The sequence below is a fragment of the Oncorhynchus mykiss genome, chromosome 1 (genome assembly GCF_013265735.2).
Source record: "Oncorhynchus mykiss isolate Arlee chromosome 1, USDA_OmykA_1.1, whole genome shotgun sequence".
Taxonomy (NCBI): Eukaryota; Metazoa; Chordata; class Actinopteri; order Salmoniformes; family Salmonidae; genus Oncorhynchus; species Oncorhynchus mykiss.
This window is the reverse complement of record NC_048565.1, coordinates 53,515,461-53,541,350: the sequence shown is the minus strand read 5'-3', so window position 1 is coordinate 53,541,350 and position 25,890 is coordinate 53,515,461. Positions and strand designations below refer to the sequence as shown.

Below are 25,890 nucleotides of genomic sequence, written 5' to 3'. Positions count from 1 at the left end.
TGACGCGTGGAAATTCCTCTCGGTCTATGCCTAAGCAAGTTGTGTCAGAGTCTGGATCATTACTGATGTTGGGCCACCACGAGCCGCCAGAACAGCTCAATGCGCCTTGGCATAGATTCTACAACTTCATGTGTAGAAGCACCTACTTTCAATATACTTCGTATTCATCATTTACTCAAGTGTTTCCTTTATTTTGGCAGTTAATTGTAGAATGGACAGAGAGGTATCGCTCGAGTTGCCACAAAATGGAATATAACGTTGTGGATATGATGTGTACAATATGTAAAGACCTGCATCACTATACTGAGAGCTTTTCGGTTTCTAAAATGACTAATTTGGGTTTTCTTTAGAACCCTCTATACTACACAACAAGGTTGAGGAAATTATTGTTGGTTGGGGGTAAGTTTCTCAAAAACAAGTGAAATCACAAAACAAGTGTCTGGACCCTTCTATAACTGTTACGGTGCGTGAATGAGGACCCAAAAGCGAATTAACTTAAACAGAGCTTCTTTAATTACCAAACATAGGTAGGCTCAGACGGACCGGCAGATTCCGACAGGACAAGACAAGGTTACAGCAAACATGACGACAGTCTGGTTCAGGCATGAAACACAACAAACAAGAATCCGACAAGGACAGGAGCAGAAACAGAGAGAGATATAGGGACCTAATCAGAGGGAAAAAGGGAACAGGTGGGAAAAGGGGTGACGAGGTGGTTAGGAGGAGACAAGGCACAGCTGGGGGAAAGAGGGGGAGAAAAGGTAACCTAACAACGACCAGCAGAGGGAGACAGGGTGAAGGGAAAGGACAGAGACAAGACACAACATGACAGTACATGACAGTACCCCCCCACTCACCGAGCGCCTCCTGGCGCACTCGAGGAGGAAACCTGGCGGCAACGGAGGAAATCCTCGATCAGCGCACGGTCCAGCACGTCCCGAGAGGGAACCCAACTCCTCTCCTCAGGACCGTACCCCTCCCAATCTACGAGGTACTGGTGACCACGGCCCCGAGGACGCATGTCCAAAATTCTACGGACCCTGTAGATGGGTGCGCCCTCGACAAGGATGGGGGGGGGGGGGGGGGGAAGACGAGCGGGGGCGCGAAGGACGGGCTTGATGCAGGAGACATGGAAGACCGGGTGGACGCGACGAAGGTATCGCGGAAGAAGAAGTCGAACTGCGACAGGATTAATGACCCGAGAAATACGGAACGGACCAATGAACCGCGGGGTCAACTTGCGAGAAGCCGTCTTAAGGGGAAGGTTCTGAGTGGAGAGCCAAACTCTCTGACCGCGACAATATCTAGGACTCTTAGTTCTACGCTTATTAGCAGCCCTCACAGTCTGCGTCCTATAACGGCAAAGTGCAGACCTGACCCTCTTCCAGGTGCGCTCGCAACGTTGGACAAAAGCCTGAGCGGAGGGGACGCTGGACTCGGCGAACTGAGATGAGAACAGCGGAGGCTGGTACCCGAGGCTACTCTGAAAAGGAGATAGCCCGGTCGCAGACGAAGGAAGCGAGTTGTGGGCGTATTCTGCCCAGGGGAGCTGTTCTGACCAAGACGCAGGGTTGCGAAAAGAAAGACTGCGTAAGATGCGACCAATAGTCTGATTGGCCCGTTCTGCTTGACCGTTAGACTGGGGGTGAAAGCCGGAAGAGAGACTGACGGAAGCCCCAATCAAACGGCAAAAACTCCCTCCAAAATTGAGACGTGAATTGCGGACCTCTGTCCGAAACGACGTCTGACGGAAGGCCATGAATTCTGAAAACATTCTCGATGATGATTTGTGCCGTCTCTTTAGCAGAAGGAAGCTTAGCAAGGGGAATGAAATGAGCCGCCTTAGAGAACCTATCGACAACCGTAAGAATAACAGTCTTCCCCGCTGACGAAGGCAGTCCGGTGACAAAATCTAAGGCGATGTGAGACCACGGTCGAGAGGGAATAGGAAGCGGCCTGAGACGGCCGGCAGGAGGAGAGTTACCGGACTTAGTCTGCGCGCAGACCGAACAAGCAGCCACGAAACGACGCGTGTCATGCTCCCGGGTGGGCCACCAAAAACGCTGGCGAATGGAAGCAAGCGTACCCCGAACGCCAGGGTGGCCGGCTAACTTGGCAGAGTGAGCCCACTGAAGAACGGCCAGACGAGTAGGAACGGGAACGAAAAGAAGGTTCCTAGGACAAGCGCGCGGCGACGGAGTGTGAGTAAGCGCTTGCTTTACCTGCCTCTCAATTCCCCAGACAGTCAACCCGACAACACGCCCCTCAGGGAGAATCCCCTCGGGGTCAGTGGAGGCTACTGAAGAACTGAAGAGACGAGACAAAGCATCAGGCTTGGTGTTCTTAGAGCCCGGACGATAAGAAATCACGAACTCGAAACGAGCGAAAAACAGCGCCCAACGCGCCTGACGCGCATTAAGTCGTTTGGCAGAACGGATGTACTCAAGGTTCCTATGGTCAGTCCAAACGACAAAAGGAACGGTCGCCCCCTCCAACCACTGTCGCCATTCGCCTAGGGCTAACCGGATGGCGAGCAGTTCGCGGTTACCCACATCATAGTTACGTTCCGACGGCGACAGGCGATGAGAAAAATACGCGCATGGGTGGACCTTGTCGTCAGAGAGGGAGCGCTGAGAAAGAATGGCTCCCACACCCACCTCTGACGCGTCAACCTCGACAACGAACTGTCTAGAGACGTCAGGTGTAACAAGGATAGGAGCGGATGTAAAACGATTCTTGAGGAGATCAAAAGCTCCCTGGGCGGAAACGGACCACTTAAAGCACGTCTTGACAGAAGTAAGGGCTGTGAGAGGAGCTGCCACCTGACCGAAATTACGGATGAAACGACGATAGAAGTTCGCGAAGCCGAGAAAGCGCTGCAGCTCGACGCGTGACTTAGGGACGGGCCAATCAATGACAGCTTGGACCTTAGCGGGATCCATCTTAATGCCTTCAGCGGAAATAACAGAACCGAGAAATGTGACGGAGGAGGCATGAAAAGTGCACTTCTCAGCCTTCACAAAAAGACAATTCTCTAAAAGGCGCTGGAGGACACGTCGAACGTGCTGAACATGAATCTGGAGTGACGGTGAAAAAATCAGGATATCGTCAAGGTAAACGAAAACAAAGATGTTCAGCATGTCTCTCAGGACATCATTGACTAATGCCTGAAAGACAGCTGGAGCGTTAGCGAGGCCGAAAGGAAGAACCCGGTATTCAAAGTGCCCTAACGGAGTGTTAAACGCCGTCTTCCACTCGTCCCCCTCCCTGATGCGCACGAGATGGTAAGCGTTACGAAGGTCCAACTTAGTGAAAAACCTGGCTCCCTGCAGGATCTCGAAGGCTGAAGACATAAGAGGAAGCGGATAACGATTCTTCACTGTTATGTCATTCAGCCCTCGATAATCTATGCAGGGGCGCAGAGACCCGTCCTTCTTCTTGACAAAAAAAAACCCCGCTCCGGCGGGAGAGGAGGAGGGGACTATGGTACCGGCGTCAAGAGCTACAGACAAATAATCTTCGAGAGCCTTACGTTCGGGAGCCGACAGAGAGTATAGTCTACCCCGGGGGGGGGGGTGGTTCCCGGAAGGAGATCAATACTACAATCATACGACCGGTGTGGAGGAAGAGAGGTGGCCCTGGACCGACTGAACACCGTGCGCAGATCGTGATATTCCTCCGGCACCCCTGTCAAATCACCAGGCTCCTCCTGTGAAGAAGAGACAGAGGAAACAGGAGGGATAGCAGACATTAAACATTTCACATGACAAGAGACGTTCCAGGAGAGGATAGAATTACTAGACCAATTAATGGAAGGATTATGACAAACTAGCCAGGGATGGCCCAAAACAACAGGTGTAAAAGGTGAACGAAAAATTAAAAAAGAAATGGTTTCACTATGATTACCAGAGACAGTGAGGGTTAAAGGTAGCGTCTCACGCTGAATCCTGGGGAGAGGACTACCATCCAGGGCGAACAAGGCTGTGGGCTCCTTTAACTGTCTGAGAGGAATGTCATGTTCCCGAGCCCAGGTCTCGTCCATAAAACAGCCCTCCGCCCCAGAGTCTATTAAGGCACTGCAGGAAGCTGACGAACCGGTCCAGCGTAGATGGACCGACAAGGTAGTGCAGGATCTTGAAGGAGAGACAGGAGTAGTAGCGCTCACCAGTAGCCCTCCGCTTACTGATGAGCTCTGGCCTTTTACTGGACATGAAGTGACAAAATGACCAGCGGAACCGCAATAGAGACAGAGGCGGTTGGTGATTCTCCGTTCCCTCTCCTTAGTCGAGATGCGGATACCTCCCAGCTGCATGGGCTCAGCACCCGAGCCGGCAGAGGAAGATGGTAGTGATGCGGAGAGGGGGGCAACGGAGAACGCGAGCTCCTTTCCACGAGCTCGGTGACGAAGATCAACCCGTCGCTCAATGCGAATAGCGAGTTCAATCAAGGAATCCACGCTGGAAGGAACCTCCCGGGAGAGAATCTCATCCTTTACCTCTGCGCGGAGACCCTCCAGAAAACGAGCGAGCAAAGCCGGCTCGTTCCAGCCACTGGAGGCAGCAAGAGTGCGAAACTCAATAGAGTAGTCTGTTATGGATCGATTACCTTGACATAGGGAAGACAGGGCCCTGGAAGCCTCCTCCCCAAAAACAGATCGATCAAAAACCCGTATCATCTCCTCCTTAAAGTCCTGATACTGGTTAGTACACTCAGCCCTTGCCTCCCAGATTGCCGTGCCCCACTCACGAGCCCGTCCAATAAGGAGAGATATGACGTAGGCGACACGAGCAGTGCTCCTGAAGAAAGTGTAGGGCTGGAGAGAAAACACAATATCACACTGGGTGAGGAACGAGCGGCATTCAGTGGGCTCCCCAGAGTAACACGGCGGGTTATTGATTCTGGGCTCCGGAGATTCGAAAGCCCTGGAAGTGGCCGGTGGATCGAGGCGGAGATGGTGAACCTGTTCTGTGAGGTTGGAGACTTGGGTGGCCAGGGTCTCAACGGCATGTCGAGCAGCAGACAATTCCTGCTCGTGTCTGCCTAGCATCGCTCCCTGGATCCCGACGGCTGAGTGGAGAGGATCCGAAGTCGCTGGGTCCATTCTTGGTCGGATTCTTCTGTTACGGTGCGTGAATGAGGACCCAAAAGCGAATTAACTTAAACAGAGCTTCTTTAATTACCAAACATAGGTAGGCTCAGACGGACCGGCAGATTCCGACAGGACAAGACAAGGTTACAGCAAACATGACGACAGTCTGGTTCAGGCATGAAACACAACAAACAAGAATCCGACAAGGACAGGAGCAGAAACAGAGAGAGATATAGGGACCTAATCAGAGGGAAAAAGGGAACAGGTGGGAAAAGGGGTGACGAGGTGGTTAGGAGGAGACAAGGCACAGCTGGGGGAAAGAGGGGGAGAAAAGGTAACCTAACAACGACCAGCAGAGGGAGACAGGGTGAAGGGAAAGGACAGAGACAAGACACAACATGACAGTACATGACAATAACATGCCATTTCCATCCAAATTTTAGATTTGGTTGTAAAAATGCTAAATACTTCCTTACCCTATAGACGTAGGTACCAGACCCGGTCTCAGGGATGGTTAACTCTCGAAATCACTTCAATATCCACTAAATTAGGTAATATTTCAACAGTATCTATACACATAACATGTGAAATAAACAGACACAGAATATGTGTGATGTGTGTGCTGTATTTCTTGTTTTCATTTGCGTAAACACAACAGTCAAAAATCTCAAGTAGGGAAATGTTGAAGTCAGAAAACAGTCAAACAATTAGAACAAACCCAAAAAGCCTGAATGATATGCAATATACCGTTATTAACTCCTATCACTAGGGTGACACCTGACCTCTAACCCCAGTGTGACCTCTCACCTGCCACCCTCCAGCCAACCTCTCGAGCTCTGCCTTGCAGTGCAGTAGCTCCTCCTCCAATTCAGCCCTCTCCCTCTGGCTGCAGTCATACAGTTCCTGCAGTTCCCGCAGCTCCGTCTTCAACCCATCACACTGAGGGAGACAGAGTAGAACATAAAGGATCAATCAATCACATGTATTAACAAAGCCCTTTTTACATCCACAGCTGTCACAAAGATCTTTACAGTAATCCAGCTTAGACCTCAAAGAGCAAGCAGAAGCACAGTGGCAAGAAAACACTCCCTAGAAAGAACAGTTGTTGAACACTTCAGAACAGAGATTCATCCCGACACATTACAGACCAGGTCTGTAAATTGTGTCATAGTCCATTGCTGCAGTGCCTAATAATTTGTTAGTGATTGTGCAGCTGCTGCTCTGTTGTTTTTCTTTGCCACTGATATGTGTGACTTTATCATTTTCTTCAGCGCATTTTCTTCTGAATCTGGCTGATTAAAACTGCTCCAATAGTCAGTGAGCATCCACTACTATAGTTACTATGGTACCGCCTGGTGCCTAATATACCTGTCTCTGTACCAGCGAGGCCTTCCCCTGCCTTTTTCACCTGGTCCCTCGGAAAGAAAATCTCCCTGAATCTTCCTTTCCAGACCCATCCAACAGACTGTACTGTACTGTACCGTACCGTTCTATTACCATAACATACCTGTCTCTGTACCAGCAAGGCCTTCTCCTCAGCCTGTTTCAGCTGGTCCCTCAGTGAGAAGATCTCCCCAAATCCTCCATTCCAGCCGGTGGGGGTCATGGGCTTCCCATCGAACGAAATGTTCTTCTGGATGGAGGCGTCCACAAGGCGGCAGTTGGTGCCTGGGCTCGTAGACTGGCACTCGACCATGGTCATATAGCTCTCCGCCATGCCCCCCTCCTCTGTGCCCACCCCCACTCCTGTACCAGCTATCTCACCATCCTTCAGGGACAGATATACGCTGTTGGAGCTGGTGTGGAGCGAGAGGAGAGAGTAAAATCCCAAAGGGGATTAGGTGAAAAGAAGGAGAAGAAGATTAATTGATGTGGTGAACAATTAAATCTTAGGCTTTTTACTAAACAAAAAATAGAAACGCAACATGTAAAGTGTTGGTCCCATGTTTCATGAGCTGAAATAAAAGATCCCAGACATATTCCATATGCACACAAAATGTATTTCTCTCAAATTTGTGCAAAAATTTGTTTTACATCCCTGTTAGTGAGAATTTCTCATTTGCCAGAATAATCCATCCACCTGACAGGTGTGACATATCAAGAAGCTGATTAAACAAAACAGCATGATCATTACACAGGTGCACCTTGTGCTGGGGACAGCAAAAGGCCACTCTAAAATGTGCAGTTTTGTCAAACAAAACAATGCCACAGATGTCTCAAGTTTTAGGGAGTGTGCAATTGGCATGCTGACTGCAGGAATGTCCACCAGAGCTGTTGCCAGAGAATGTAAGGTTTATTTCTCTACCATAACCCACCTATCCAAAGTCATTTTAGAGAATTTGGCAGTACTTCCAACCGGCATCAAATCAAAACAAATTTTATTGGTCACATACACATGGTTAGCAGATGTTAATGCGAGTTTAGCGAAATGCTTGTGCTTCTAGTTCTGACAGTGCAGTATCTAACAAGTAATCTAACAATTCCCCAACAACTACCTAATACGCACAAATCTAAAGTGGTGAATGAGAATATGTACATATTTTTTATTCTATTTCACCTTTATTTAACCAGGTAGGCAAGTTGAGAACAAGTTCTCATTTACAATTGCGACCTGGCAATGGATGAGCGATGGCCGAACGGCATAGGGAAGGTGCAATAGGTGGTATAAAATACAGTTTATACTTATGATATGAGTAATGTAAGATATGTACACTTTATTAAAGTGGCATTATTTAAAGTGACATTGTTTAAAGTGACTAGTGATCAATTTATTAAAGTGGCCAGTGATTGGGTCTCAATGTAGGCAGCAGCCTCTGAGTTAGTGTTTGCTGTTTAGCAGTCTGATGGCCTTGAGATAGAAGCTGTTTTTCAGTCTCTCGGTCCCAGCTTTGATGCACCTGTACTGACCTCGCCTTCTGGATGGTAGCGGTGTGAACATGGAGTGGCTCAGGTGGTTGTTGTCCTTGATGATCTTTTTGGCCTTCCTGTGACATTGGGTGCTGTAGGTGTCCTGGAGGGCAGGTAGTTTGTGATGTGTTATGCAGACCACACCACCCTCTGGAGAGCCTTGCAGTTGAGGCAGGCGCAGTTTCCGTACCAGGCTGTGATACCACCCAACAGGATGCTCTCGATTGTCAGGGTTTTGGGTGACAAGCCAAATTTCTTCAGCCTCCTGAGGTTGAAGAGGCGCTGTTGTGCCTTCTTCACCACACTGTCTGTGTGGGTGGACCATTTCAGTTTGTCTGTGCTGTGTACACCAAGGAACTTAAAGTTTTCCACCTTCTCCACTGTCCCTTCGATGTGGATAGGAAGGGTGCTCCCTCTGCTGTTTCCTGAAGTCCACGATCATCTCCTTGTTTTGTTGACGTTGAGTGAGAGGTTGTTTTCCTGACACCACACACCAAAGTGCCCTCACCTCCTCCCTGTAGGCTGTCTCATCGTTGTTGGTAGTCAAGCCCACTACCGTTGTGTCATCTGCAAACTTGATGATTGAGTTGAAGGCGTGCATGGCCACACAGCCGTGGGTGAACAGGGAGTACAGGAGGGGGCCGAGCACCCTTGTGGGACCCCAGTGTTGAGGGTCAGCGAAGTGGAGATGTTGTTTCCTACCTTCCTACTAGCACAGCTGGCCCTTGGATGTACACAGAGAGCTAATATTAATAATATATATGTCAATCTCTCCTGGCTGAAAGTGCAGGAGAGATTGACTTCATCAGTACTTTTATTTACGAGAGGTATTGTTGAATGCACCGAGCTGTCTGTCTAAACTACTGTCACACAGCTCAAACACCCATGCATACCCCACAAGACATGCCACAAGAGGCCTCCTCACAGTCCCCAAGTCCAGAACAGACTATGGGAGGCACACAGACATAGAGCCATGACTACATGGAACTATTCCACATCAAGTAACTGATGCAAGCAGTAAAATTAGATTTAAAAAGCAGATTAAAAAAACACCTTATGGAACAACGGGGACTGTAAAGCAAATCAAACATTGACACACACACACACACACACACACACACACACACACACACACACACACACACACACGGATTTAGTACTGTAGATATGTGGTAGTGTTGGAGTAGGGCCCTGAGGGCACACAGTGTGTTGTGAAATCTGTGAATATATTATAATGTTTTTTTAAATTGTATAAACTGCTTTAATTTGGCTGGACCCCAGGAAGAGTAGCTGATGCATTGGCAGCAGCTAATGGGAAAGCAGTAGCTGATGGGGATCCATTGTAAATACAAATACAAAATACCTTCACCACCTGGGGGCGGCCCGTCAGAAAGTCCAGGACCCAATTGCACAGGGAGGGGTTGAGACCCAGGGCCTCCAGTTTGATGATCAGCTTGGAGGGTACTATGGTGCTGAATGCTGAGCTGTAGTCAATGAACAGCGTTCTTACATAGGTATTCCTCTTGTATAGATGGGATAGGGCAGTGTGCAGTGTGATGGCAATTGCGTCATCTGTGGACCTGTTGGGGCGGTATGCAACCTGAAGTGGGTCTAAGGTGGCAGGTAAGATGGAGGTGATATGATCCTTGACTAGTCTCTCAAAGCACTTCATGATGACAGAAGTGAGTGCTATGGGGTGGTAGTAATTTAGTTCAGTTATCTTTGCTTTCTTGGGTACAGGAACAATGGTGGCCATCTTGAAGCATGTGGGGACAACAGACTGGCATATGGAGCGATTGAATATGTCGGTAAACACACCAGCCAGCTGATCTGCGCATGCTCTGACACTGCTAGGGATGCAGTCTGGGTCAGCAGCCTTGCGAGGGTTAACACGTTTAAATGTTTTATTCATGTCGGCCACAGAGAAGGAGAGGCGCAGTCCTTTTTAGCGGGCCACGACGATAGAACTGCATTATCCTCAAAGTGGGCAATGATGGTGTTTAGTTTGTCTTTAAGAGTGACGTCGGTGTCCATGACGTGGCTGGTTTTCTGTTTGTAGTCCGTGATTTCCTGTAGACCCTGCCACACGTGTCTGAGCCGTTGAATTGCGACTCCACTTCGTCCCTGTACCGGCATTTCGCTTGTTTGATTGTCTTGCGGTGGGGGGGGGGGGGGGATAACTACACTGTTTATATTCAGCCATATTCCCAGACCTCTTTCCATGGTTAAATGTGGTGATTCTCGCTTTCAGTTTTGCGCAAATGCCGCCATCCATCCACGGTTTCTGGTTAGGGTAGGTTTTAATAGTCACCGTGGGTACAACATCTCCCATGCACTTCCTTACAAAGACACTCACAGAGTCAGCGTATAGATCGATGTTGTCCTCTGAGGCTGATCGGAACAAATCCCTGTCCGCTGGATCAAAACAATCTTGAAACATGGATTCCCATTGGTCTGACCAGCTTTGAATGGTTCTAGTCACTGGTACATCCTGTTTGAGTTTCTGCCTATTAGACATAGGAGCAATATGGCGTCGTGGTCGGATTTGCCAAAGGGAAGGTGGGGGAGCGCTTTGTATGGAAGTTAGAGTAGCAGTGATAGAGTGTATTATCCCCTGTGCATAGTGCACTCAATATGCTGATAGAATTTAGGTAGCCTTGTTCTCAAATTTGCTTCATTAAAATTCCCAGCTACAATAAATGCAGCCTCAGGATATATGGTTTCCAGTTTACATAGAGTCCAGTGAAGTTCTTTGAGGGCCGTCTTGGTGTCTGTTTGAGGGGAAATGTACACAGCTGTGACGATAACTGATGAGAATTCTCTTGGGAGTTAATATAGCCGGCATTTGATTGTAAGGAATTCTAGAATGGGTGAGCAGGACTTGAGTTCCTGTATGTTGTTATGATTACACCATGAGTCGTTAATCATGAAGCATACACCCGCGGCCTTCCTCTTCCCAGAGAGATGTTTATCTCTGTCGGAGCGATGCATGGAGAAGCCCTGTGGCTGAACTGATTCCGACATCACATCCCGAGAGAGCCATGTTTCCGTGAAACAGAGAATGTTACAATCTCTGATGTCTCTCTGGAAGGCAACCCTTGCTCAAATTTTGTCTACCTTGTTGTCAAGAGACTGGACATTGGCAAGTAGTATACTCGTGCACGTCGCCCACCATTCCCGTCTACAGAGCCTGACTATAAGGCCGCTCCATCTGCCCCTTCTGCGGCGCCGTTGTTTTGGGTCGGCTTCTGGGATTAGATCCATTGTCCTGGGTGGTGGTCCAAACAGAGGATCCACTTCGGGAAAGTTGTATTCCTGGTCGTAATGTTGGTAAGTTGCCATCGCTCTTCTATCCAATAGTTCTTCCTGGCTGTATGTAATAAGACAAGATTTTCTGGGATAACAATGTAAGAAATAATACATAAAAAAAACAAAATACTGCATAGTTTCCTAAGGACTCAAAGCGAGGCGACCATCTCTGTCGGCGCCATCTCTGTCACAACCGCAGACCACGTGTAACCACGCCAGCCCGGGAGTGTCACATCCGACTTCTTCACCTGTGGGATCGTCTGAGACCAGCCACCCAGACAGTTGATTAAACTGTGGGTTTGCACAACCAAATAACTTCTGCACAAACTGTCAGAAACCGTCTCAGGGGAGCTCATCTGCTTGCTCGTCATCCTCACAAGGGTTTTGACTTGCCTGCAGTTCGGTTGTAACCAACTTCAGTGGGCAAATGCTCACCTTCGATGGCCACTGGAACGCTGAAAAAGTGTGTTCTTCACGGATGAATCCCAGTTTCAACTGTAACGGGCAGATGGCAGATAGCGTGTAGAGCATCATGTGGGCGGGAAGTTTGCTGTTGTCAACGTTGTGAACAGAGTACCCCATGGTGGCAGTGGGGTTATGGTACTGTATGAGCAGGCATAAGATGCGGACAAAGGACACAATTGCATTTTATCCATGGCAATTTGAATGCACAAAGATACGGTGATGAGATCCCGAGGCCCATTGTCGTGCCATTCATCCGCCGCCATCACCTCATGTTTCAGCATCATAATGCCCGGCCCCATGTCGCAAGGATCTGTACACAATTCCTGGAAGCTGAAAATGTCCCAGTTATTTGCCTGCATACTCACCAGACCAACAGATGCATATCTATATTCCCAGTCTAGTGAAATTCATAGATTAGCAACTATTTTATTTATTTCAATTGACCAATTTCCTTATATGAACTGTAGCTCAGTAAAAAATTGTTGCATGTTGCATTTATATTTTTGTTCAGTTTAAATGGGTAGCAGATACTGTAAGCAGACTAAGTAGCCAAATAATTGGATGCGTCCTCTCACCCTGTCCTCTGTAGTTGGAGGAGCTGTAGTTTCTCAGTCAGGCGTCTGTTGTCGTCCTTCAGAGTCTCACACTCCTCCCTCAAAGTGACACACTCCTGCCTCAGTGTACCTACATCACCTGACAGAACACAACAGGATCGTCACACATCAGGGTTGAGTTCAGTCGGCACAAAACGCAAGAAAACGGTCTGAAACGGAGTGATCTAGGGAGGTACTCTCTGAACTTGTCCAATAAGAAACACTTGTTTTCCGTTGCACATTTTGAAACATTTTGCTAATGTGTCCCCTAATGGACACAACCCAAGAGCTACACAGTAACACATCCTCCACAAGTTCTGTTTGTGTGACCACAGGCAAACATTGGGTATGATAGATGTACCGCTCATCACTATGTACATGGGAGGTTTAACTAAAGTATCAATGCTGAGTCTATACTTATGTGCCCTACCCATCAAAACCATTCGGCCTATTTTACAAGTCTGTACTCTGCCGACTGCAAATAGACATCAATGACAGACACAGAAAGAGAAAGACCTACTGTCTGTAAACCTAACGTCAGACTGGAATTTGACACTCATAAAACTGTGACCCAAACCCTACTGACTCTGCCACTCCTGTACTGCTCTGTCTAGGCATCTACACTGATAACATGATGAAACCTGTGCATGAGGTCCTGGCTGTGTTATTGCTGTGTTATGGTTAGAATCTCACAGTCAAAGACAGTTGGGGTTTAATAAAAGAGGTTGAGGAAAGGGTTAAATATTACAAAAATGTCTCACACAGGGGGCCACAGGGGTGGTGGTGGGGTGATAGGTTGTGTGTGTTTGGGATACCAAGGATGACAGTGATGTCAGTGATGTCACCCTCTGAGTCAGGGAATGAGGTAAGTCAGGGGGGAAGTAGAGGGGAGGCACAGTGACATGTGAGGGACACATACCCAATACATGACATCACTGCTCTGCTCTGGTGGTGAGGGTTAGGGTGTGACTCAGGGAAGGGACGAAGGGTCTAGAGAAGCCCTTTGCTGATTGATGCTGCTTTGACCTGGCCAGTGGACAAGGTCAGGGGTCAGGGATAATAAGATCAGCAAATTTACTGTGAAGACCTTCCCAGATCTCGATTCGCAGCGTGGTGATCTCTAGCTATTATTGCTGCTCCTCTTATCTCCTCCCCTCTCTCTCACCTCCTTTCCTCTCTTCCTCCCTCCTTTGACTCTTCATGCTGATCTCTGCTCTCAGTGTGGTGATCTCCAGCTCGTACTCCTGCGCCTCATCGTTGAGCCTCCCCAGCTGGGCCCGGAGGCGACACAGCTCCTCCTGCAGGGACGCAATGTCGTTCTCCCTCTCGGCCGCTGCCTCCTCAGCTGCCTGCTGCAGAAGCAGAACCTGCAAGTAATCAATCAATAAATCAATCAATCAAACTCAGCAGCACCACCTGTAACACAAGGAACCGAACAGTCAAACTCATCCTCGCATGCAGAGAACACATACTTCTGGAAATAGTAAAGTAAAATAGCCTAACAAAGTAGAATAACCTAAAGTAGAATAGCCCTAAAGTAAAGTAGCCTAAAGTAAAGTAACTTAAAGTAAAATAGCTTAAAGTAAAGCAAAGTATCCTAAATCCAAGTAAAATAGCCTTATTAAGTTGCATAGTCTAAAGTAAAGTAGCCTAAAGTAAAGTACCTTCAAGTAAAGTAAAATAGCTTAAAGTAAAGTAAAGTATCATACAGTAAAGGAAAATTGTCTAAAGTAAAGAACAATAGCCTAAAGTAAAGTTGAACAGCCTAAAGTAAAGTAGCTTAAGTAAAGTAAAATAGCATAAGGTAAACCACCTCCTCCTGGGCGAGGCGTAGCTCCTCGTGAGACTCAGTCAGCTCACTCTCCTTCTCCTCCTCTAGAGAGTCCATCTCCTCCTGTACTGAACGCAGCTGGGCTGGGGAGGGAGCCATACAGGGACAAGAGTTTAAATGGTTATACATACAGCAGTGTTCTTCAAACCTCTCCTCTGGGACCCTTAGCAGTTCCATATGATCTATTTCAGAGCTAGCTCACCTGATTTAACTTGTCAAGTAATCATCAAGCCATTGACTAGTTGAATCAGGTGTGCTCGTTCTAGGCTACAATGAGTTAGGTAGTGATAAGTGAGGAGATCTGATAACAGGGTGCATGAGCATATGGGTGTTCCTGGGAGAAAAGTAAGTTGGGATTTCAAGAGTAGCTGGTGTAACTGGTGGTAAATGGGCTGTAAGTGAGCCCCAGACATTGACAACAGACAATTGACTCAGATCCCCGTAAGACAAATGACGACACACACATGTAACACTTGACAGCCAATTACATCACCTCACACTTATGCAACACAGCCGTTCTGTCTATGTAGCCTTTCTGTGGGGGCTCACATTGTCTCTGTGGCCCCTCAAATGTAAACTTTTCATTAGAGGTTAGGTGGGACAATGGAATTCCATATGGTGATTGGACATTGATGAATTGTCTATTCATTACCAATCATAATTTTGCCCCATTAGCAATCTTTGTGTTAAACAGCCTTTACATGTAATTGTTTCGGCTCTCTGTGGCTGCTGTGAAGCGTGAGTCGGTGATATGCACATCCCAAACGTTCTAAGTACGGGTGCTGGAGGGCCTCATGATATATACTGATGCTCCCTGGTGCTTTATTGTTGTCACCAAATTCACAATGGTTTCACTTATTTGGTGCCAGGATTAAAGCACTCGGGAGCAGCACTTTATACATCTGCTGTAGACAGTACCTTGCAGGTTGTGGACCTGTCGTGCAAAGGCTTCTGCCTGGTGGGCACTGGCCAGACGCTCATCCTCCAGCAGACCTGTATGGGCACATAGGGAGGGAGAGACAGGTATGAGAGAAAGAATGAGTCAGCAGTTTATGGTGTAGTGGTATAATTCTCACTTCACACATTTTTCTGAAGTGTCGACATTGGCCTCATTCATATATTATATTTATTTTCAAAGCCTTAAAATTTGGCATCCACATCAATGGTCTTGTTAGCAAGTCTTTAGGTTTTACACCCATATACATTAACTGGCATGTGATGTGACAATAGTGTAGTGAATTACTCACTGGTCCAAAAAGTTGGACCCATTCTGAAATGGAACTGGGACATTCTCACCCGGACGCAATATGCATAAATTAACTAATATAAAAACACCTTCTGAACAGACTTGAGGACAACTAGACCCATTCCGTATAGACCTAGTCAGATCCAGACCCGGTCTGATCCGAGTGAGGGAATCAGCAGAAAATATATTTTTTAAGCTACATCATTTTTGTATTTGTTTTTATTTTTTACCATTAACCCCTCTTCGGAAGACAAATATATTTAGTTTTTTTTACAGCTTTTTTGCTACATATACATACATTTTACATACACATTTTACATACATGGTACTTTTATATAAAGCAGTCACATAACAATAATACTTTACCAAACATAAACTCTTTAATCCCAAACCTCAGCCACGCTCAGCCCATCCCACCTATCACCATAGACCTCAGCTCTTTAATCCCAACCCTCAGCCACGCTCAGCCCATCCCACCTATCACCATAGACCTCAGCTCTTTAATCCCAACCCTCAGCCACGCTCAGCCCATCCCACCTATCACCATAGACCTCAGCTCTTTAATCCCAACCCTCAGCCACGCTCAGCCCTTCCCACCTATCACCATAGACCTCAGCTCTTTAATCCCAACCCTCAGCCACTCTCAGCCCATCCCACCTATCACCATAGACATCAGCTCTTTAATCCCAACCCTCAGCCACGCTCAGCCCATCCCACCTATCACCATAGACCTCAGCTCTTTAATCCCAACCCTCAGCCACGCTCAGCCCTTCCCACCTATCACCATAGACCTCAGCTCTTTAATCCCAACCCTCAGCCACGCTCAGCCCATCCCACCTATCACCATCATTTGGTTTCCATGTGCCATATATTTCTAAATTGTTCTATGATGTTTTACATACTTTTTGAACATTTTTAAATCGTATAGTATCCATAGATTGTGAGCTAGAGATGAAAACCTTTCCTACGAGTACTATTATATTATTTATTGACTGACTATGGCTTTCCAAATCATCCAACACTGCTATTTGTAGGGTTATTTTTAAATGCATGTTGTGATTTTTTAACCATTCCTGAACCTGTGGCCAGAAACAAGCTACATGGGGGCAAAACCAGAATAAATGATCTATTGATTCTGTCTCTTCACAGCAAAATGTACAGAGCTGAGATTGTTATATGCCACATACAGTTGAAGTTGGAAGTTTACATACACCTTAGCCAAATACATTTAAACTCAGTACTAGTATAAATTCACTGTCTTAGGTCAGTTAGGATCACCAAATTATTTTAAGAATGTGAAATGTCAAAATAATAGTAGAGAGAATGATTTATTTCAGCTTTTATTTATTTCATCACATTCCCAGTGGGTCAGAAGTTTACAAATGTGATGAAAGAAATAAAAGCTGAAATAAATCATTCTCTCTATTATTATTCTGACATTTCACATTACAATTAATATTTGGTAGCATTGCCTATACATTGTTTCGTTTTGGGTAGCCTCCCACAAGCTCCCCAGAATGTTGGCCCATTCCTCCTGACAGAGCTGGTGTAACTGAGTCAGGTTTGTAAGGCCTCCTTGCTCGCACACGCTTTTTCAGTTCTGCCAACAACTTTTTTATGGGATTGAGGTCAGGGCTTTGTGATGGTCACTACAATACCTTGACTTTGTTGTCCTTAAGCCATTTTGCCATGACTTTGGAAGTATGCTTGGGGTCATTGTCCATTTGGAAGACCCATTTGCGACCAAGCTTTAATTTCCTGACTGATGTCTAGAGATGTTGCTTCAATATATCCATATAATTTTCCTCCCTCATGATGCCATCTACTTTGTGAAGTGCACCAGTCCCTCCTGCAGCAGCACAGTTCTTCAACCATATGCCATGGAATTGGTACATCGAAAATGTCTTCCCATTTATTTTACAACCTGTATGGTGCAGCTGTCAACATTTTTGTCCTCAAATGAAACTGGTATATTTCCTTTCAACCAAGTTCCCTACCTTCTCCCTTTTCCACCTGCCTTCATTTTTGTGGTAGTGCTGCAATCAGTTGGTTGTAAGTTTGGATTGAGCAGATATTCCCATATATTTTTGATAACTGCATATGTGAAATAACTCCTCTGTTTTTATTCATAATATCATGAATAAATATAATATAATTTTGGGGTATTTTGTTTGTTGACGTGCCTATTTTTGAATTTTGTTTGATGCCGTTTTTCCCCCTTTTCCACAATTTATTTTTTATTTCTTGTTCTATACCCCGTCCAACTGGTGGTGGTAATGCACCATAAATAAATATTTAAACAGGAAGTGTCCCAGACATCCTGTTCCATCCCCAGCATATGGGGAGTGATGACATCATAGTGCGGTCCAACCCAACCTGGAAGCTTCCCTGGAGCCTGAGCGTGCTGAATGCGCCCGTGTGTGTGTGTGTATGTGTGCCTGCGCGTGTGCATGTGTGCATGTGCGCACGTGTGTGTGCGCATGTACGTGTGTCTGAGCGTGCTGTGAGCATGCAGCTTTCTATCTGTCTGTGAAATGCCTGCCCCCTCACTATGTTCACAGTACTAAGACCTTACTCAGTGTGTTCACTAAGTTCATAGCACTAAGGCCTTACTCAATGTGTTCACTATGTCCTCAGCGCTAAGGCCTTACTCAGTGTGTATGAGACAAAACATCTAGCAATCTCAGGGAAGGGAATATGACTGCAGTATGTAGGGTGTCCACCTACTTTTCCCAGAGTGGGTGAAAACCCACTTTGGTGATGACATTTCACTTCCTTGTGTTATAAAATATATTTTACCAAAACAGATATGATTATTTATGTTCTGAATCGTTCAGTGGGGTCTTACATTTAATTAACAGTATATCCAAAAAGTCAGATTTCGTAACCTAATACATCCGATAATCAGCTCTGTCGACAGAGCGGTGCAGCTTTCTCACAGCAACTTTTGATGATTTTACATGTCGTGGTGGTCATCTTCAAAGTTGTTTCCACGGGTTGCAAAAATACAATTTTGCATGACACGAACTGAATTAAATGTAAAATTCTTAAAAAATCTTCAGGTACGCTCAGTGCTCCATTTACATTTCACAAAGTTACGCTTGTTTTTGTGAGAAATCTTCTACTAGAACATGAATTTCGCATTAATATGAAAAGCGTCTACTAAAACATGAAAATACTACATCTTACCTCTATAATGTTTATGTCCTGGGAGAAGAAAGATGAAATGTTCAACTGGAGCGTGAACCTGTTAGATTTAAATCTTGCAGAGTATCTGGTCCCTATTCATTTAATTTTGCCCATCCTACAAGGGTAAAAATGTGTAGCTTTTGAACGGATTATGATAGAGACATGAGGTTTGGACCGTTGGTTTTCTGAGAGGATTACCTACCCAATTAACAATTTACCCATTGGTCAAAATATGTGTTTTCACTCCAACCCTAATCTAGCACACCTGATTCTAATAATTAGCTGGTTGATCACCTGCACCAGGTTGGGGTTGGAGCGGAAACCTACAGGAGGGTAGCTCTCCAGGAACAGGGTTGGAGAACCCTGACCTATAACATGGCACTGCTAATGGACCACAGCTAACAGCTAACTAGCTAGCCATTTCGCATCAACTACTCTCTTACCCTGTAGCTCGTGGAAGGCCTCCTGGTGTTTGTTGGACATTTCCCTGGCCTCCTCTAACTCCAGAAGGAGCTGCAGCACCTGGCTCCTCAACTCCTCCAGCTCCTGCTCCTCAGACAGGGGCTCCTGCTGCTCCCTCCTCCCCTTCTCCTCCTCCGAGATAGAGATTGATAGATCAAATCAAATACATTTTTACTCACTACATGCTTCGAATACAACAGGTGAGGTGACAGGTGAGCTTACAGTGAAATGCTTACTTACAAGCTCTTAGCCATCAATGCAGTTTTAAGAAAAACAAGTGTTAAGTAAAAAATAGATAAGTAAAAATAACAAATAACAAATAGTTATTAGAGCAGCAGTAAAATAACAGTAGCGAGGGTATATACAAGGGGGTACCGGTACAGAGTCAATGTGTGTGGGACAAGTTAGTTGAGGAAATTGAGGTAATAGAGTTAAAGTGACTATGCATAGATAATAACCAGAGAGTAGCAGGAGTGTAAAAGAGTGATGGGGGACAATGCATATACTCTGGGTAACCATTTGGTTAGCTGTTTAGGAGTCTTATGGCTTGGTGGTAGAAGCTGTTAAGAAGCCTTTTGGACCTAGACTTTGTTCTCCAGTACCGCTTGCCGTGCGGTAGCAGAGAGAACAGTCTATGATCAGGGTGACTGGGGTCTTTGACCATTTTTAGGGCCTTCCTCAGACACCGCCTGGTATAGAGGTCCTGGATGGCAGGAAGCTTGGCCCCAGTGATGTACTGGGCCATACGCACTACCCTCTGTAGTGAGGAGGCCGAACAATTGCCATACCAGACAGTGATGCAACCTGTTCGGATGCTCTCTATGGTGCAGCTGTAGAACGTTTTGAGGATCTAAGAACCCATGCCAAATATTTTTTCTCCTGAGGGGGAATAGGCTTTGTCATGCCTGCTTCACGACTGTCTTGGTGTGTTTGGAACATGATAGTTTGTTGGTGATGTGGACACCAAGGAACTTGAAATTCTCAACCTGCTCCACTATAGCCCCGTCAATGAGAATGGAGGCGTGCTCGTTCCTCCTTTTCCTGTAGTCCACAATCATATCCTTCGTCTTTATCACGTTGAGGGAGAAGTTGTTGTCCTGGCACCACACGACCAGGTCTCTGACCTCCCTATAGGCTGTCTCATCGTTGTCGGTGATCCGGCCTCCCACTATTGTGTTGTCGGCAAACTTAATGATGGTGTTGGAGTCATGCCTGGCCATGCAGTCATGGGTGAACAGGGAGTACAGGAGGGGACTGAGCACACACCTCTGAGGGGCCCCAGTGTTGAGGATCAGCGTGGCGGACGTGTTGTTACCTACCCTTACCACCAGTACAGGATCCAGTTTCAGAAGGAGGTGTTTATTCCCAGGGTCCTTAGCTTAGTGACGAGCTTTGAAGGATCTATGGTGTTGAATGCTGAGCTGTAGTCAATGAATAGCATTCTCACGTAGGTGTTCCTTTTGTCCAGGTGGGGAAGGGCAGTGTGGAGTGCAATAGAGATTGCTTCATCTGTGGATCTGTTGGGGCGGTATGCAAATTGGAGTGGGTCTAGGGTTTCTGGGATAATGGTGTTGATTATGAGCCATGACCAAACTTTCAAAGCACTTCATGGCTACAGACATGAGCGCTACGGGTCGATAGTCATTTAGGCAGGTTATCTTAGTGTTCTTGGGCACAGGGACTATGGTGGTCTGCTTGAAACATGTTGGTATTACAGACTCAGACAGGGAGAGGTTGAAAATGTCAGTGAAGACACTTGCCAGTTGGTCAGCGCATGCTCGGAGTACACATCCTGCTAATCCGTCTGGCCATGCGGCCTTGTGAATGTTGACCTGTTTAAAAGTCTTACATCGGCTACGGAGAGCATGATCACATGATTTCAACTGTTCTGCCTGCGGCTATGGAACCCTGACCTGCACACCAGACGTGCTACCTGTCCCAGACCTGCTGTTTTCAACTCTCTAGAGACAACAGGAGTGGTAGAGATACTCTTAAGGATCGGCTATAAGAAGCCAACTGACATTTACTCCTGAGGTGCTGACTTGCTGCACCCTCGACAACTATTGTGATTATTATTATTTGACCATGCTGGTCATTTATGAACATTTGAACATCTTGGCCATGTTCTGTTATAATCTCCACCCGGCACAGCCAGAAGCGGACTGGCCACCCCTCATAGCCTGGTTCCTCTCTAGGTTTCTTCCTAGGTTTTGGCCTTTCTAGGGAGTTTTTCCGAGCCATCGTGCTTCTACACCTGCATTGCTTGCTGTTTGGGGTTTTAGGCTGGGTTTCTGTATAGCACTTTGAGATATCAGCTGATGTAAGAAGGGCTATATAAATACATTTGATTTGATCACACAGTCGTCCGGAGAGCTAATGCTCTCATGCATTGTTCAGTGTTGTTTGCCTCGAAGCGAGCATAGAAGTAATTTAGCTCGTCTGGTAGGCTCGTGTCACTTTGTCACTGTGCTTCCCTTTGTAGTCTGTAATAGTTTGCAAGCCCTGCCACATCCGACGAGCATCGGAGCCAGTGTAGTATGATTCAATCTTAGTCCTGTATTGAAGCTTTGCCTGTTTGATGGTTCGTCTGAGGGCATAGCGGAAATTTCTTATAAGCGTCCGGGTTAGAGTCCCGCTCCTTGAAAGTGGAAGCTCTACCTTTAGCTCAGTGCGGATGTTGCCTGTAATCCATGGCTTCTGTGGGGACATTTTCGATGCACTTATTGATGAAGCAAGTGACTGATGTGGTGTACTCCTCAATGCCATATATTCCAGTCTGTGCTAGCAAAACAGTCCTGTAGCTTAGCATCGACATCATCTGACTACTTCTTTATTGACCGAGTCACTTTAGTTTTTGTTTGTAGGCAGGAATCAGGAGGATAGAATTATGGTCGGATTTGGCAAACGGAGGGCAAGGGAGAGCTTTGTACGTGTCTCTGTGTGTGGAGTAAAGGTGGTCTAAAGTTTTTTTCCTCTGGTTGCACATTTAACATGGTAGAAATGTAAAACGGATTTAAGTTTTCCCTTCATTAGTCCCTGGCCACTAGGAGCACCGCCTCTGGATGAGCGTTTTTCTGTTTGCTTATGGCCTTATACAGCTCATTAAGTGCATTATTTTTGGTGGTAAATAGACAGCTATGAAAAATATAGATGAAAACTCTCTTGTTAAACAGTGTGATCTATAGCTTATCATGAAATATTCTACCTCAGGGAAGCAATCCCTTGAGATTTCCTTAATATTAGATTTCGTGCACCAGCTGTTGTTTAAATAATTATACACAGACCACCATCCCTTGTCTTAGCTGTTCTATCATGTCGATGCAGCACAAACCCCGCCAGCTGTCTTTTATCCATGTCGTCGTTCAGCCACGACTCGGTGAAACAAAATATATTCGTTTTTAATTTCCCATTGGTAGGGTATTCGTGATCGTAGCTTGTCTATTTTGTTATCCAATGATTGTACATTGGCTAATAGGACTGATGTTAGAGGCAGATTACCAACTCGCCGTCGGATCCTTACAAGGCACCCGACCTATGTCCCCGATATCTCCATCTCTTTCTCCTGCGAATGACGTGGATGTTGGCCTTGTTGGGTGTCTGAAGTAAATCCTTCGCGTCCGACTCGTTAAAGAAAAAAACTTCATCCAGTACGAGGTGAGTCATCGCTGTCCTGATATCCAGAAGCTCTTTTCGGTCATAAGAGACGGTGGCAGAAACATTATGAACAGAATAAGTTACAAATAACGCAAAAAATAACCCACACACAATAGCACAATTGGTTAAGAGCCCGTAAAACGGCAGCCATCTCACAGGAGGCTGGTGAGGGAAGGACAGCTCATAATAATGGCTGGAATGGGAGTGAATGGAATGGTATCAATCACATGGAAACTAAATGTAATGTCAAACAGCAGCAGATAAAAAAAGTTAATACAAAATCAGGACCCATAAACATGCCAGACGAATAAAGACTACAACAGATGCCACCAACAAACAAGAGCTTCTCTACCTCCTCCTCCTGATCTCTGTCCATTGTCTCCTTTTCGTTGTTCTCCAGTACTCCTCTCTCCTTGGCGGTGATCTCATTGTCCATGCTGGGGCTCAGGCTGGGGCTGCTCTCCGCTTTCAGATCTCCACAGGGCTCATCTGAGAGTGATTGAAAAAATACAGAATTATAGATGGTTGAAACCCTATAGTTTATGGTAGAAACAAAACAACCTATTCAGATCACACAGCTATATATTCTCGAAGACCTTTTACTTCAAGAGTCACTTTCCCCAGACACAGATTGGACTAAAAAGCCCTTTAAATTAAGAAACCTTTGCAAAAAAACACAGGTCAAATGTGTAGGTTCACATGTGAAATACTGTAGCTGTTTTCATGGTGAGCTTACATTTTACTCATGAAGCCATATTTTCACATGTAAGAAAACTCCAACTGTGAAAATCTCACTTTCACATGTGGAATTGCAGATTCACATGCAGGGTTGAAATAATATTATTCTCCTCACATGTGAAAAGATGGTTTAAACATGTTGCAGTAGCATGTTTCCACCAGTGGAATTATGTTGAAGACATCTAAAAAGCCCAAATGATTTTACAGGACATTCGCAGAACAATGGACAGAATACATTTTGTTGGGGCAGGTAATGGATCACGTTCAAATGGTGACATACACTGAGTACACAAAACATTAAGAACACCTGCTCGTTCCATGACATAGACTGACCAGGTGAATCCAGGTGAAAGCTATGATCCCTTGCTGATGTTACTTGTTAAATCCACTTCAATCAGTGTAGTAGATGAAGGGGAGGAAACTAAAGATTTTTAAGCATTGAGACAGATGAGACACAAATTGTGTACGTGTGCCATTCAGAAGGTGAATGAGCAAGACAGTAAGTGCCTTTGAACGGGGTATGGTAGCAGGTGCCAGGCGCACCGGTTTGTGTCAATGACTGCAACGCTGGGTTTTTCACACTGTGTATCAAGAATGGTCCACTACCCAAAGGACATCCAGCCAACTTGACACAACTGTGGGAAGCATTGGAGCCAGCATCCCTGTGGAACGCTTTCGACACCTTGTAGAGTCCATGCCCCAACGAATTTAGGTTTTTCTGAGGGCAAAATGGGGGGATGCAACTCAATATCGGGAAGGTGTTCCTAATGTTTGGTATACTCAATGTAGTTTTGCTGTATGAAGGTCACTGACAGCTAAAGGGGCAATCCTTAGTTGCAACATCCACTTTAGGACATATTAATGACATGTTTCCATTGATTCTTGAAGAATATAACGTATAAATACATCAGGAGCTTAGTTCAACTGTCGTACCCCATCAGAACCCAAAATATAACTCCACTGTTTTTTAAATGTAGCCTAGTAGTTAGAGCGTTGGACTAGTAACCGAAAGGTTGCAAGTTCGAATCCCAGAGCTGACAAGGTACAAATCTGTCGTTCTGCCCCTGAACAAGGCAGCTAACCCACTGTTCCTAGGCCGTCACTGCAGTGGGCTGAATCAGGGTCACAGAGTGATTCTTGGGAGTCTTAAACAAACGTATACACTTCACACACATGGTTATGGACTTAAAAAAACAGAAGACACCTGTACCATGTCAGATATAGAGTTGAAATGTGAAAATGTTGAGTATGCATCCCAATATTACACTTTATATACATCACAGAAATGAAATATAACAAAACTGCTTGACATAGAAACATCATATACAGAAACACCATATATATATACAGTTGAAGTCGGAAGTTTGCATACACTTAGGTTGGAGTCATTAAAAGTCATTTTCCCAACAATTGTTTACAGACAGATTATTTCACTTATAACTCACTGTATCACAATTCCAGTGGGTCAGAAGTTTACATACACTAAGTTGACTGGGCCTTTAAACAGCTTGGACAATTCCAGAAAATGATGTCATGGCTTTAGAAGCTTCTGATAGGCTAATCGACATCATTTGAGTCAACTGGAGGTGCACCTGTGGATGTATTTCAAGGCCTACCTTCAAACTCAGTGCCTCTTTGCTTGACATCATGGGAAAATCAAAAGAAATCAGCCAAGACCTCAGAAAAGAAATTGAGGGAGGCTTGTAAGCCAAAGAAACCATCCCAACCGTGAAGCAGGGGGTTGCAGCATCATGTTGTGGGGGTGCTTGGCTGCAGGAGGGACTGGAGCACTTCACAAAATAGATGGCATCATGAAGGAGGAAAATTATGTGGATATATTGAAGCAAAATCTCAAGACATCAGTCAGGAAGTTAAAGGTTGGTCTTTCAAATGGACAATGACGCCTCCAAACTTGTGGCAAAATGACTTAAGGACAACAAAGTCAAGGTATTGGAGTGGCCATCACAAAGCCCTGACCTCAAACCTATAGAAAATGTGTGGGCAGAACTGAAAAAGCAAATGCGAGCAAGGAGGCCTACAAACCTGACTCAGTTACATCAGCTCTGTCAAGAGGAATGGGCCAAAATTCCCCCAACTTATTGTGGGAAGCTTGTGGAAGGCTACACGAAACGTTTGACCTAAGTTAAACAATTTAAAGGCAATGCTACGAAATACTGATTGAGTGTATGTAAACTTCTGAGCCACTGGGAATGTGATGAAAGAAATCAAATCTGAAATAAATCATTCTCTGTACTATTATTCTGACATTTCACATTCATAAAATAAAGTGCTGATTCTAACTGACCTAAAACAGGGAATTTTTACTGGGGATTAAATGTCAGGAATTGTGAAAAACAATTATACATGTATATATATTTTTTATCATCTTTATTAATTATGAAATTAT

At 45.6% G+C, this 25,890-nt stretch overlaps 1 protein-coding gene across 6 annotated transcripts in view; it reads right to left on the bottom strand.

Moving 5' to 3' along the window:
- LOC110525170 (coiled-coil domain-containing protein 136) overlaps positions 1-25,890 on the bottom strand; it is a 65,764-nt gene that overhangs the window by 16,259 nt on the left and 23,615 nt on the right. For 4 of the 6 annotated variants that reach the window (XR_005052111.1, XM_021605122.2, XM_036980137.1 and 1 more), the window contains 8 exons: positions 23,098-23,234; positions 19,073-19,223; positions 15,113-15,187; positions 14,177-14,277; positions 13,529-13,730; positions 12,346-12,463; positions 6,597-6,885; positions 5,897-6,028 (listed from right to left, as the gene is read on the bottom strand). Coding sequence is in view for 5 of the 6 variants with exons in the window: in XM_021605122.2 (XP_021460797.1) it covers positions 5,897-6,028; positions 6,597-6,885; positions 12,346-12,463; positions 13,529-13,730; positions 14,177-14,277; positions 15,113-15,187; positions 19,073-19,223; positions 23,098-23,234 (1,205 nt within the window). In the remaining variant the exon portion in view is untranslated. The remainder of the gene's footprint in view (positions 1-5,896; positions 6,029-6,596; positions 6,886-12,345; positions 12,464-13,528; positions 13,731-14,176; positions 14,278-15,112; positions 15,188-19,072; positions 19,224-23,097; positions 23,235-25,890) is intronic. The other 2 variants (XM_036980134.1, XM_036980146.1) reach the window with 1 other exon arrangement.